This window comes from Papio anubis, chromosome 14 (assembly GCF_008728515.1).
Source record: "Papio anubis isolate 15944 chromosome 14, Panubis1.0, whole genome shotgun sequence".
Classification (NCBI taxonomy): Eukaryota; Metazoa; Chordata; class Mammalia; order Primates; family Cercopithecidae; genus Papio; species Papio anubis.
The window spans coordinates 1,164,828-1,180,288 of NC_044989.1; the positions used below are offsets into that span (position 1 = coordinate 1,164,828).

Below are 15,461 nucleotides of genomic sequence, written 5' to 3' on the forward strand. Positions count from 1 at the left end.
TGCAAACAGGCACAGAGGAAGTATCGTGGGGGTGGGTGTTGTGCGGATAAGATAGAAATACTCTGTTTCATAATTTGGATTCAGGCTGCATAGACTGTATATATTTGACAAAACTCATCCAACTGTGCACTTAAAATCTGCACATGTTATTGTATGCCTTTTATGCCTCAATATAGTTCAGTTACAAATAAAAAAGTGCAAAGATTTTCAGTGATTCACTGTAGAAAATATAGCAACACCTAAAAATTTGGCTTCAAACCTCTTATTTAAACACAGAGTATTAAAACACCAAGTGTATGGTGATGCCTCTCTTATCTGTAGTTTTGCTTTCTTCAGTTTCAGTTACCTACAATCAACCACATTCCGAAATATTACATGGAAAATTCCAGAGATAAACAATCATAAGTTTTAAATTGTGCACATTCTGAGTAGTTGATGAAACCTTGTGCACACACTGCTCCATCCCCTCATCATAAGGAGGAGGAGGGGAGGAGTACAGTAAATAAGATGTTTATAGAGAGATCACATTCTCATCATGTTCTTTACAGAATAGTGATATAATTCCTCTATCGTATTAGCAGTTGTTGTTAATCTCTTACTGGGCTTAATTTATAAATTAAACTTTATTATGTTTGTTTAGGAAAAAGGCATAGTATGTATCTATATGGTTTGGTACTATCCACAGTTTTCAGGCATTCACTGGGAGTCTTTTTTAAATTCAAGAAATGGTTATTATTAAAGCAGAAAGGCTCAGAAGCCTCCTGAGAGCAAAGACTTGTCTTGAGATTCCACTTTTTATTATCTACAATCTAAAAATATTATTTTCTTGCATGTCTTTAAAAATTATGTGCACTACGATCTTTTTTTTATACTTTAAGTTCTAGGGTACATGTACACAATGTGCGGGTTTGTTACATATGTATACATGTGCCATGTTGGTGTGCTGCACCCATTAACCCGTCATTTATAGTAGCTATATCTCCTAATGCTATCCTTCCCCCTTCCCCCTACCCCATGACAGACCCCGGTGTGTGATGTTCCCCTTCTTGTGTCCAGGTGATCTCATTGTTCAATTCCCACCTATGAGTGAGAACATGTGGTGTTTGGTTTTTTGTCCTTGCGATAGTTTGCTGAGAATGATGGTTCCCAGCTTCATCCATGTCCCTACAAAGGACATGAACTCATCCTTTTTTATGGCTGCATAGTATTCCATGGTGTATATGTGCCACATTTTCTTAACCCAGTCTATCATTGATGGACATTTGGGTTGGTTCCAAGTCTTTGCTATTGTGAATAGTGCCGCAATAAATATACGTGTGCATGTGTCTTTATTGCAGCATGATTTATAATTCTTTGGGTATATACCCAGTAATGGGATGGCTGGGTCAAATGGTATTTCTAGTTCTAGATCCTTGAGGAATCACCACACTGTCTTCCACAATGGTTGAACTAGTTTACAGTCCCACCAACAGTGTAAAAGCCTTCCTATTTCTCCATATCCTCTCCAGCACCTGCTGTTTCCTGACTTTTTGATGATCACCATTCTAACTGGTGTTGTGGTTTTGATTTGCATTTGTCTGATGACCAGTGATGATGAGCATTTTTTCATGTGTTTGTTGGCTGCATAAATGTCTTCCTTGAGAAGTCTCTGTTCATGTCCTTCTCCCACATTTTTATGGTGGTGTTTTTTTCTTGTAAATTTGTTTGAGTTCTTTGTAGATTCTGGATATTAGCCCTTTGTCAGATAAGTAGATTGCAAAAATTTTCTCCCATTCTGTAGGTTGCCTGTTCACTCTGATGGTAGTTTCTTTTGCTGTGCAGAAGCTCTTTAGTTTAATTAGATCCCATTTGTCAATTTTGGTTTTTGTTGCCATTGCTTTTGGTGTTTCAGACATGAAGTCCTTGCCCATGCCTGTGTCCTGAATGGTATTGCCTAGGTTTTCTTCTAGGGCTTTTATGGTTTTGGATCTAACATTTAAGTCTTTAATCCATCTTGAATTAATTTTTGGATAAGGCGTAAGGAAGGGATCCAGTTTCAGCTTTCTACATATGGCTAGCCTGTTTTCCCAGCACAATTTATTAAATAGGGAATCCTTTTCCCATTTGTTTTTGTCAGGTTTGTGAAAGATCAGATGGTTGTAGATGTGTGGTATTATTTCTGAGGGCTCTGTTCTGTTCCATTGGTCTATATCTCTGTTTTGGTACCAGTACCATGCTGTTTTGGTTACTGTAGCCTTGTAGTATAGTTTGAAGTCAGGTAGCGTGATGCCTCCAGCTTTGTTCTTTTTGCTTAGGATTGTCTTGGCAATGTGGGCTCTTTTTTGGTTCCATATGAACTTTAAAGTAGTTTTTTTCCAGTTCTGTGAAGAAAGTCATTGGTAGCTTGGTGGATGGCATTGAATCTATAAATTACCTTAGGCAATATGGCCATTTTCACGATATTGATTCTTCCTATCCATAAGCGTGGAATGTTCTTCCATTTGTTTGTGTCCTCTTTTATTTCATTGAGCAGTGGTTTGTAGTTCTCCTTGAAGAGGTCCTTTACATCCCTTGTAAGTTGGATTCCGAGGTATTTTATTCTCTTTGAAGCAGTTGTGAATGGGAGTTCACTCATGATTTGGCTGTTTGTCTTTTATCGGTGTATAGGAATGTGCTTGTGATTTTTGCACATTGATTTTGTATCCTGAGACTTTGCTGAAGTTGCTTATCAGCTTAAGGAGATTTTGGACTGAGATGATGAGGTTTTCTAAATATACAATCATGTCATCTGCAAACAGGGACAATTTGACTTCCTCTTTTCCTAATTGAATAGCCTTTGTTTCTTTCTCCTGCCTGATTGCCCTGGCCAGAACTTCCAACACTATGTTGAATAGGAGTGGTAAGAGAGGGCATCCCTGTCTTGTGCCAGTTTTCAAAGGAAATGCTTCCAGTTTTTGCCCATTCAGTATGATATTGGCTGTGGGTTTGTCATAGATAGTTATTATTTTGAGATAGATATGTCCCATCAATACCTAGTTTATTGAGAGTTTTTAGCATGAAGGGCTGTTGAATTTTGTCAAAGGCCTTTTCTACATCTATTGAGATAATCATGTGGTTTTCATCTTTGGTTCTGTTTATATGCTGGATTACGTTTATTGATTTGTGTATGTTGAACCAGCCTTGCATCCCAGGGATGAAGTCCCAGGATGATCATGGTGGATAAACTTTTTTATGTGCTGTTGGATTCTGTTTGCCAGTATTTTACTGAGGATTTTTGCATGGATGTTCATCAGGGATATTGGTCTAAAATTCTCTTTTTTTGTTGTGTCTCTGCCAGGCTTTGGTATCAGGATGATGTTGGCCTCATAAAATGAATTAGGGAGGATTCCCTCTTTTTCTGTTGACTGGAATAATGGTACCAGCTCCTCATTGTACCTCTGGTAGAATTTGGCTGTGAATCCGACTTGTCCTGGACTTTTTTTGGTTGGTAGACTATTAACTATTGCCTCAATTTCAGAGCCTGTTATTGGTCTTTTCAGGGATTCAACTTCTTCCTGGTTTAGTCTTGGGAGGGTGTATGTGTCCAGGAATTTATCTGTTTCTTCTAGATTTTCTAGTTTATTTGCATAGAGGTGTTTATAGTATTCTCCAATGGTAGTTTGTATTTCTGTGGGATTGGTGGTGATGTCCCCTTTATCATTTTTTACTGCATCTATTTGATTCTTTTCTCTTCTTTACTAGTCTTGCTAGTGGTCTATCAATTTTGTTGATCTTTTCAAAAAACCAGCTTCTGGATTCATTGATTTTTTTGAAGGGTTTTTTGTGTCTCTGTCTCCTTCAGTTCTGCTCTGATCTTAGTTATTTCTTGCCTTCTGCTAATTTTTAAATGTGTTTGCTGTTGCTTCTCTAGTTCTTTTAATTGTGATGTTAGGGTGTCAATTTTAGCTCTTTCCTACTTTCTCTCATGGGCATTTAGTGCTATAAATTTCCCTCTACACACTACTTTAAATGTGTCCCAGAGATTCTGGTATGTTGTGCCTTTGTTCTCATTGGTTTCAAAGAACATCTTTATTTCTGCCTTTATTTCGCTATGTACTCAGTAGTCATTCAGGAGCAGGTTGTTCAGTTTCCATGTAGTTGAGTGGTTTTGAGTGAGTCTCTTAATCCTGAGTTCTAGTTTGATTGCACTGTGGTCTCAGAGACAGTTTGTTACAATTTCCGTTCTTTTACAGTTGCTGGGGAGTGCTTTACTTCCAACTATGTGGTCAATTTTGGAATAAGTGCGATGTGGTGCTGAGAAGAATGTATATTCTGTTGATTTGGGGTGGAGAGTTCTGTAGATGTCTATTAAGTTCAGTTGGTGCAGAGCTGAGTTCAATTCCTGGATATCCTTGTTAACTTTGTATCTCGTTGATCTGTCTAATATTGACAGTGGGGTATTAAAGTCTCCCATTATTAATGTGTGGAAATCTAAGTCACTTTGTAGGTCTCTAAGGACTTGCTTTATGAATCTGGGTGCTCCTGTATTGGGCGCATAAATATTTAGGATAGTTAGCTCTTCTTGTTGAATTGATCCCTTTACCATTATGTAACGGCCTTCTTTGTCTCTTTTGATCTTTGTTGTTTTAAAGTCTGTTTTATCAGAGACTAGGATTGCAACTCCTGCATTTTTTTGTTTTCCATTTGCTTGGTAGATCTTCCTCCATCCCTTTATTTTGAGCCTGTGTGTGTCTCTGCATGTGAGATGGGTCTCCTGAATACAGCACACTGATGTGTGTTGACTCTTTGTCCAATTTGCCAGTCTGTGTATTTTAATTGGAGCATTTAGTCCATTTACATTTAAGGTTAATATTGTTATGCGTGAATTTGATTCTGTCATTATGATGTTAGCTGGTTATTTTGCTCGTTAGTTGATGCAGTTTCTTCCTAGCACTGATGGTCTTTACAATTCGGCATGTTTTTGCAGTGGCTGGTACCAGTTGTTCCTTTCCATGTTTAGTGCTTCCTTCAGGATCTCTTGTAGGGCAGGCCTGGTGGTGACAAAATCTCTCAGCAGTTGCTTGTATGTAAAGGATTTTTTTTCTCCTTCACTTATGAAGCTTAGTTTGGCTGGATATGAAATTCTGGGTTGAAAATTCTTTTCTTTAAGAATGTTGAATATTGGCCCCCACTCTCTTCTGGCTTGTAGAGTTTCTGCCGAGAGATCTGCTGTTAGTCTGGTGGGCTCCCCTTTGTGGGTAACCCAACATTTCTCTCTGGCTGCACTTAACATTTTTTCCTTCATTTCAGCTTTGGTGAATCTGACAATTATGTGTCTTGGAGTTGCTCTTCTCGAGGAGTATCTGTGTGGCGTTCTCTGTATTTCCTGAGTTTGAATGTTGGCCTGCCTTGCTAGGTTGGGGAAGTTCTCCTGGTTAATATCCTGCAGAGTGTTTTCCAGCTTGGTTCCATTCTCCCTGTCACTTTCACGTACACCAATTAGATGTCTTTTCACATAGTCCCGTATTTCTTGGAGGCTTTGTTCATTTCTTTTTACTCTTTATTCTCTAAACTTCTCGCTTCATTTCATTCATTTGATCTTCAATCACTGATACCCTTTCTTCCAGTTGATCAAATCGGCTACTGAAGCTTGTGCATTTGTTATGTATGTAGTTCTCATGCCATGGTTTTCAGCTCCATCAGGTCATTTAAGGACTCCTCTACACTGGTTATTCTAGTTAGCCATTCGTCTAATCTTTTTTCAAGGATTTTAGCTTCTTTGCAATGGGTTCGAACTTCCTCCTTTAGCTCGGAGAAGTTTGATCGTCTGAAGGCTGTTTCTCTCAACTTGTCAAAGTCATTCTCTATCCAGCTTTGTTCCGTTGCTGGTGAGGAGCTGCATTCCTTTGGAGGGGGAGAAGCGCTCTGATTTTTAGAATTTTCAGCTTTTCTGCTCTGTTTTTTTCCCCATCTTTGTGGTTTTATCTACCTTTGGTCTTTGATGATGGTGACCTACAGATGGGGTTTTGGTGTGGATGTCCTTTCTGTTTGTTAGTTTTCGTTCTAACAGTCAGGACCCTCAGCTAAAGGTCTGTTGGAGTTTGCTGGAGGTCCACTCCAGACCCTGTTTGCCTGGGTATCAGCAGCAGAGGCTGCAGAACAGCGAATATTGCTGAGCAGCAAATGTTGCTGCCTGATCCTTCCTCTGGAAGCCTTGTCTCAGAGGGGTACCCAGCCATGTGAGGTGTTAGTCTGCCCCTACTGGGGGGTGCCTCCCAGTTAGGCTACTCAGGGGTCAGGGACCCACTTGAGGAGTCAGTCTGTCCGTTCTCAGATTTCAAACTCTGTGCTTGGAGAACCACTGATCTCTTCAAAGCTGTCAGACAGGGACATTTAAGTCTGCAGAGGTTTCTGCTGCCTTTTGTTTGGCTGTGCCCTGCCCCCAGAGGTGGAGTGTACAGAGGCAGGTAGGCCTCCTTGAGCTGTGGTGGGCTCCACCCAGTTCGAGCTTCCTGGCCACTTAGTTTACCTACTCAAGTCTCAGCAATGGCGGGTGCCCCTCCCCCAGCCTCACTGCCACCTTGCAGTTCTATCTCAGACTGCTATGCTAGCAATGAGCAAGGCTCTGTGGGCGTGGGACCCTCCAAGCCAGGCACAGGATATAATCTCCTGGTGTGCCGTTTGCTAAGACTGTTGGAAAAGTGCAGTATTAGGGTGAGAGTGACCCGATTTTCCAGGTACTGTCTGTCACAGCTTCCCTTGGCTAGGAAAGGGAATTCCCTGACCCCTTGCACTTCCCAGGTAGGGCAATGGCTTGCCTTGCTTCGGCTCACGCTCAGTGGGCTGCACCCACTCTCCTGCCCCCACTGTCCGACAAGCCACAGTGAAATGAACCTGGTACCTCAGTTGGAAATGCAGAAATCACCCATCTTCTGTGTCGCTCACGCTGGGAGCTATAGATTGGAGCTGTTCGTATTTGGCCATCTTGGACAGTATGATCTTAACTTTTAAAAACCAAATAGAAAAAGATCATGAGAAATATACAAAATGGGTGATAAGGTTTTTTTTAACCTTCTTATATTTCCCATCTTTTCTAGAATGTAGTTGTATTTCTATGATAATCAGAGAATGTAGACTTAAGAGTGTGCTCTTAACACTACTTTGTGTCCATACATACATGCCTTGAGGAGGCAAAAATGCTGGGATGATATGCAGTTTATGTTAAACTGGGAACCGTGTAAGTAGTTGAAATTGGGAACCGTGAAAGTAGTTGAAATATTTGGAGGCTTTTGCTTTCATCTATTTTTATTCATTTCCAGTAACTTTACAAAGAGTATGTTAAAAGTACTCCATTTTACTTGACTTTTCAAAATGCATCCATCTAGGCACAGTGCCCTCTAGAGGTCCGCCTCCATTCAGAATGTTCATCCTGTGCGTGTGGCAGATGCCAGGATGACATCACTTTTTGTCAGCCCCAAAGAATCAGAGCTGGGAGAATGCAGAGTGGGGGAGCTCGTGCTTGCATGTCTGAGATGAAGACTGCGTTGAAAACTAAACCCCACAAGTTCCTTCTTGGGGACTGCAGCAGTTTGAATACAATGCTTTAGAAAGAGCACCTGCCCAGTGACCTGATACCAGTTCTTGCTTTGATCTCTGAACCTGATGGCCTCTGTCTCCAGGCAGTTCACGTGAACATCTCCACCAGTAGAGGCTCCCCTCACCCTCCACTCTTCGAAACACATGTGGCTTGCGTCTTTGGTTACAATCCTTTCTTCTAATTCTTGTGTACATTCAATGTATTGGGAGATATTTTTCTCTAATTTTTTTGATTGACAATCTTTTTATTTTTATATACTTTAAGTTCTAGGGTACATGTGCACAACGTGCAGGTTTGTTACATATGTATACATGTGCCATGTTGGTGTGCTGCACCCATTAACTTATCATTTACGTTAGGTATATCTCCTAATGCTATCCCTCCCCCATCCCTCCACCCCACAACAGGCCCCGGTATGTGATGTATGATTGACAATCTTGCAATAACTGTGGCATCTCGTAGTAAATGCCCTGTGAGTTGGTTGGTCAGTCACATGTAAATGCTACAGGATGGCTTTTGGGGGTCAGTTCTTTCGACTGCAACTTTTGACTGCATCGTCAATTAAATAGAGGAAAACATGTTCTGTTTTGTTCCTCATCTGAAATTGGTTTCCACTGCCATGGATAGATGCAGATGCTTTCGCATTCCTGGAGATGCTGAGCTCTGCGTTCCTGTCGTAGGCAGCAAGATTACAAAAAGCTGACAGGTACAAGCTACAGGATTTGTGATCAACTGGTAGGAACATGCCTCATGATATCTGCAAGCTATTGAGTGGATGTAAGATTTGGGACCACGATGAGAATCACGAGGCTCTGCTTTCTGCAGGACATGAACTCCCTCACAGTGGGGTTTGCTCAAATGAGCAGCACCTTCCTTGAGCCGACTTTGGACATGCCAGTGTGGGAGGCGGGCACAGGACCAGAAGGCCTTTCTGGGTACCCTGCACATGCTCTTCTCCTAAGGAGAGGAAGCTGGAGGCATTTCCTCCATCAGTGCCCAGCTTGTGACTGCAGAGAGCAAAGAGCTGGGTGCACTGGGGCAGCTGGAGAGGAAGGAGCTGTGGAGCAGATAACGCTGGCATGTTCCTTCTCCTTTGCCCTCAGTAAATGGGAGCATTTGACCCTGCTGAGCTAAGCATTAGCTCACAGAGATCTGACTTCTCCCCTAGCTGCTAGTTATAGAAAATATTTTCTCCAGATTGTACAAAATACTTTTCCAGAGGAAAGTACATTCAATGGGACATGAAATTCAGGGTTTATCAGTGGCCTCCGAGTGAAAAGCATCCTATAAAAGTCCACAGTCTGGAGGCAAAGCTGTGCCGACAAACTCTGCATGCAGCCTGATTTTATAAAGAAAAAATGGGTTTTCTTAGTGGGGAATTGCTTTTGATCCTACACCTTTGAAAAGTAATCTTCAACTGATTTTGTGAAAGGATGCATACTATTTTGTGTATTTTAATATTGTGTATTGTATAGTAGAATCCTCTATGCAATTTTAAGTAGTGGTTTTGCAGTATGATTCTAGTTACTCTGAAAACAGCACACTGTAGCAAACCTTTGAATCAGCAACAAGAGGTATAGATTATGTGGCTAAACACACAGCACCATTACTAGGATGAACTCCCATGGCACAGATGGATTATTGTGCATGCAAATACCACAGTTAAAATTCAATGAACAGTGATAACTAAAACCGTGCCACAGTATGCAATCATTTATAATGAGTTCCTACACAGATTGCAGCAGTCTGTGTAGACAAATGGTATTTCAGCAAAGCTAATATGAAATACGTAGCAGGTGATCTGAAGGTATTTCAGTGCCGTTCTCATGCATGCACCAAAGGTGAATCTCTTACCAGATGTTAGAGCCCAACAGAAAAGGGTAACAATGAATGAATATCTGTAAAATTCAGCTCAGAGTTCAAATGTTCCAATATTGCCACTTTTGCTATTGAGCTATTGGCCATGGAATTAATAAATATAGAGAAACAATGTTAGGATGATAACCCAAACCCAGCCTCTGGCTGTGTGAGTTTTTGTTCTGCCTGCTGACACATCTGTAGATGGCGATGCCGCCTCTTCTGTATGACGCTCCAACCCTCCCTCAGCGTCCATTCCCCCGTCCCACCTGTACTGGGTGAGAGGCCTTTCGTCTAGAATCCTAGGGCAGGGATGCAAAGATGATTTGAGGTGGAGGAGAATGAGAAAGGGGCTTGTATATTAGCAAAGATGAAAAATATATCATCACACTCTTTCTGTTAAGTGTGAGCAGTGTGTAGAGTGTCGTATGGAAACCTCATCCACATGGAAGCGAAGCCTCCAAGATTCCAGGGATCTCATGTGAAGCCCTGGGGAACGGCCCCCCATCTCCTCTCACCACAAACCAACCAGAGCCAGTTCAGCGGCACAGAACTGTTAGGGATGTTATTTTTTGGCAGATAAAGCTGACTGCAGAGGAGACTTGAGGTGGACAGGGTTTGCTCTTTAAGTGGCGGATTAACCAATGTATAAGGTTGTACATTTATAAGGAATGAGGTATGTGGTCTCAAATAACATTCTGATACATAGTGGACATGTAGCCGATTACTACTTATGAACAAGCAAGTATGAAAGACACTTCATGCCACCCTCTGAGCCTCTGGAAAGCCCAGGTCTGTTTTCTCATGGCCCCCCTTCTTACAGAAAGTCTTGCAGACAGATGCTCAGATTCCAGGTGCAGCAGTCCCTGAACCCCAAGGTCCACAGAGCCCAGAGCTCAGGGCTGGTGTTTCCGGTGGACATTGAATTAAATCAACAGAAATGTCTTGTGAGTGTGGGGCACACCTGTCAGTGTGAGGCACGCCCGTGAGTGTGGGGCACACCTATTAGTGTGGGGCACACCCGTGAGGTGTGTCCATGCCGGTGACTGGGGCGGCAGCGCCTGGTTCATTCATAGCGAGCCGGGCTCTGAGGTCAAGATGGCTCAGGCAGCTCAGGCTCCTCTTTGAGAATGTGGAATATTATACGATTGTATCCTGTGGCTAGAACCCACCTCTGACCCTTTCGTTGTTGGACGCTCGCGGGGCTGTTACGTGTTCTGACCCTTTTGTTGTTGGACGCTCGTGGGGCTGTTGCGTGGTGCTGCGGTGGTTGCATGGCTCCGAGGCCTCCTCACTTTTCCATCTGGGCCCAGCTCCTACTACTGCACAGGCAGGGTCGTTGCCACTAATAATAAAGCAGACCCATGACCTGGACAGAATGTCATCAGCCATTCTATTATGTGTCTCTCGACCGAAACTCGCTGAGTGGACATTTCAGGTTGTTTTGGTTTTGTGTCTTTCTCATGGTCTCTATGCACTGAGCCCAGTACTGTGTCTGCAACTTTCCCTCCAAATTTAGGCCCTTGTTCTCCTTCTCCTTCCTTTCAGCTTCCTTCCTCTCATGCAATTTGCAGTTAGAAAATAGAGGGAGAAAATGTCTTAAATCCGGGTAGAAGAGCACTTCTTTCTTTCCCCATGTTTCAGAAACGATCTCACTTGCTTTTTATCAGTTAAAATGTGTTGGACTTGAGTTCTGTGTTCCAGGCACCTGCAGACGCCTCTCCCTGCATGCAGCCTCCTCTGCCTCTGTGACGCTTCGTTCTCCTTTCTTCTGCACAGGCTCCATCGTCACCTTCCTCGCCCATAGCTAAGGACCCGAGGTATGAGAAGCGCTGGCTGGACACCTTGTCCGTGCCTCTGTCCATGGCTCGCATCTCAAGGTACAAAGCCGGAGCGGAAAAATTAAGGTGTGTGACCGTTGCCTGAGATGGGAAAAGTTGATGAACCCCGTGCACTTTTGCCAGTTCCTACAGGCCACTGGTTACTCCAAAGCGCTTGACTGTGACATCAGCAAGTGGGCGTGCTGTCTTCTGGTAGATTTAGCATTTGGAATAAACAAGTTAAAGATCAAGAGAAAATGAGAAGTCAGGTATCAGAACGGTGAATTTGTTACTAAGACTAGTTCTACCTAGGGCAAGGTGGCATGGTTGCTTCTCATGAAACAGTCTTAGTAAAAGAAATTCTATTTTTAGTTTTAAATGCTAACAGAATTAGACTGGAAGTAAAGACTGACTTCTTGTCCAAGTCTCAGATGTTTCTAGAAATGCCACTTAAACTCTGTGGGCCTCTTTTTCTTCAGTAATGAAATGAGAGGGTTAGACCAGCACCTGTGTTAAATAAATGCTAACTAGTTTGTGAGCTTGGCTAATTAAATAATTTCAAAGATGTAACTATAAAAGTTTATGTTTCCATAGCTTTTCAAGTAGAAAAATGTATGCTTGGCTAATTGTGCTGTTTAATCACTGTGGAAAGGCCCACAAGTAATGAGTTGGTGAATTTCCTCTTTCTATTCTTAAGACAGATGTGTAGAAATAGCAAACTTTCTGTCAGCAAAGGAATTTTTTTTTTAATTGAGCACTGTACTTCCCAAAATGTGTGTGCATCTGTGTGAATGTGTGTGGCTATAGGGTCTGTGGTGGGCAGACAGTACAACCTGAAATTCCCTTTACTGGTCCTGAAATGGAAGGTGAAAGTCCAGCAAATGTTGCTTTCATGAAGGGTTAAAATTAGGTTTTCTCTATGAATTGGTATTAACTGTACAGCCCCTCACAACGGATGTCCGTGTTTGTGGAAGGATGTCTATGATCCCATTGCAGGAACAGGGACAGTAAGCTTGATTTTCAGATTTGTGCCCACCTTTGGTAAAGGGAGACAAACCTAGTAGATGTGTGTATTCCTAGAGAAGTAGAAAGACAGGTAGGTAAATATAGGTGGATAGATAGAAATGATAGATAAAGTGGATGGATGGATAGACAGACAGACAGACAGACAGACAGACAGACAGACAGACAGACAGACAGATAGATAGATAGATAGATAGATAGATAGATAGATAGATAGATAGATAGATAGTGTTCTGCATAATAATGTTTTGGTCAAGGACAGACCACATATGCCATGGTGGTCCCATTAGATTGTAATGGAGCTGAAAATCCCTATTGCCTGGTGACATCAACCATCATAACCTCACAGTGAAAGACATGACGCACGTGCTTATGGTGATGCTGACATAGACAAACCTACTGCACTGCCAATCATATAAAAGGAAGCAGTAATGTCCTGGACCTTCACATTCACTCACTCCTCACTCATGGCTTCACCCCGAACAACTTCCAGCCCTGAAGGCTCTATTCATGGTGAGTGTCCTGCACAGGTGTGTCATTTTTTAACTTTTATACCCTATTTTTACTTTCACTTTTCTAAGTTTAGATGTGCTTACATACACAGATACTTGCTTTTGTGTATTTAGATACACAAATATGATTGTGTAACAGTTGTGTAAGTATTCAGCACGGTCACATGCTGTACAGGTTTGTAGCCTAGGACCAATAAGCTGTACCATATAGCCTAGGTGTGTAGTAGCCTGTATCATCTAGGTTTCTGTAAGTGCACCCTACGGTGTAAACACAATGACAAAATCGCCTAATGACACATGTCTCAGAATGTATCCCTGTCATTAAATATGACTGTAGATATATAGATGAATTATTGCAGTGATACAGGGGCTGAAATATAGATAGATTACAGAGATACAAATAGATGGATAGGTAAATAGTCATTTGTACAATATAGCAAAATGTTTTAACAGTTCGTGCTGTCACTGTGAATTCCTTTTAAAATGTGTGCATGTGGCTTTCTTACAACATGTTTCTTTGGTTTGGGGTTAGTTTGGGAACCAAGTAGAGATCTGGGCATGTATCTGTCTTGACAAAGAGGGAAATAGTGCATGAAATGACCTTTGTCTATTAGCGAATTTGAATTAAATGGGTTTTTAGAAAAATAGAGCCACTCAACTTCATAAACACTTCCTAGCCCATCTACCATTGAATGTGATGAAGATTGGCCATTCTAGCTTTGGTTTAAGGATGAATTCAGGTCGTAAGATGAAATGTCTCCTACTCTGAGGACAGGATAGGGTCTCTAGTTGTATTAGTCCATTTTCATACTGTTATGAAGAAAAACCCAAGACTGGGTAATTTATAAAGGAAAAGAGGTTTAATGGACTCAGTTCTACATGACTGGGGAGGCCTCACAATCATGTTGGAAGGCGAAGGAGGAGCAAAGGCATGTCTTACATGGTGGCAGGGAAGAGCATGTGTGCCGGGAAACTACCCTTTATAAACCATCAGATCTTGTGATTCTTATTCACTGTCATGAGAACAGCATGGAAAAAAACCGACCCCCATGATTCAATTACCCCCCACCAGGTCCCTCCCATGACATGTAGGAATTATGGGAGCTACAATTCAAGATGAGATTTGGGCAGGGATACAGCCAAACCATATCACTAGTAATTCTTAACTAAATGCAGACTTGACCACCCATTCCCACAGCTTGAGAACATGTAGAAACACATGTGTTATTCTTGGTGACAAAATATTTTGACCCACTAAGCCGTTCATACCACAATCATTGGGATAAATACATGACATCCAGGAGAATGAAAAGGAACTCAAGAAATCAGCTGACTGCCTGAGCCTCAGATTCTTTTTCTGTTATAAAAGCTATCACACACTGATTTGGTTTGGATCTGTGTCTCCACCCAAACCTCATGTGGAAACGTATTCCCCCATGTTGGAGGTGGGGCCTGGTGGGATTCAGTCGTGCAGTGGATTCTCATGAATGGGTTAGCGAAATCCCCCTTGGTGCTGTGCTTCTGACAGTGAGCGGGTTCTCCTGAGATCTGGTCATTTAAAGCTGTGTGGCACCTCCTCACTCTCTCTCTTGCTCCTGCTCCTGCCTTGTAAGGTGTCTCGCTCACCCTCTGCCTTCCACCATGATTGGAAGTTTCCTGAGGCTTCCCTAGAAGCAGAAGCCGCCATGCTTCCTGTGTAGCCTGCAGAACTGTGAGACAGTTAAGCCTCCTTTCTTTATAAATTAGCCAGTCTCAGGTACTTCTTTATAGCAGTGCAAGAACGGACTAATACACACTGTAACAGCAAACTGAAAGGTTTATAATTTTTCATAAGACAAGATTATTTTGTTTTATAAAGGCAAATATATCTTACTAGCTTTGTTGACCTTTTTATGATTTTAAACAAGACTTAGTATGGGCAGGAAAGGGCAAATCATAAAACATGTAAGGGCTCAAGCTATGAATTTTATAAAACCTGTTTATTCTGAAACGTATTTGTGTTAAAGTCCCATTTAGAGGTTGAGATGCTGTTCTTAGCTCCATCTTACCTATAAGCTCCTCAGGTCTCATTTTAAAATGGATGAAAAAGAGAAGTGACTTGGATGTGCTGATCCCAGTAGATGGAATTCTAAAATTTCTGTGTGTCTTCTCCTAAGGGCTCCTCAGTCTATTGAGGGTAAGGAACAAGTTTAGAAATTGTCAATTCTAAATCAAACAGCTTTTAGAACCTTAAAACAAAAGCTGTAAGCTGTAGCCCAGGAGGAACCTTTAGATATCATATAATAGAAACATAAATAGGATGAAGACGTTGGAAGCCAGCATCTTGTGTGTCCCCTCTGACTCTGTGCTTGTCCAGGTATAGGACCTCAATCTATAACCACCACCTTCTGGGTCCTTTCTAAAAATTGACAAATAAAATCATATATAATTAAGGTACAATGTTATGTTTCAATACATGTTTACATCATGGAATAATTAAATCAAGCTACTTGGCATATCAATAACATCACATCCTTAGCAGCATTTTTGTGGTGAAAATATTTAAAATTTACTCTTTTAGCAATTTTGAAATATACAATACAGTACATACTCACTCAACATCATTGATTGGTCCTCAGAAACTGCAACTTGAGTGAAAAGATGTATAAAGAAACCAATTTTCCCATAGGCTAATAGCTATAAATAAGAGTTAGA

The 15,461-nt window shown here is 41.6% G+C and overlaps 1 protein-coding gene across 1 annotated transcript in view; it reads left to right on the forward strand.

The window, feature by feature from the left end:
• Nucleotides 1-15,461, forward strand: part of SNTG2 (syntrophin gamma 2) — a 368,413-nt gene that overhangs the window by 231,342 nt on the left and 121,610 nt on the right. Inside the window, exon 9 of the mRNA XM_009183595.4 lies at nt 11,192-11,319. Within this exon, the coding sequence (XP_009181859.2) occupies nt 11,192-11,319 (128 nt within the window). The remainder of the gene's footprint in view (nt 1-11,191; nt 11,320-15,461) is intronic.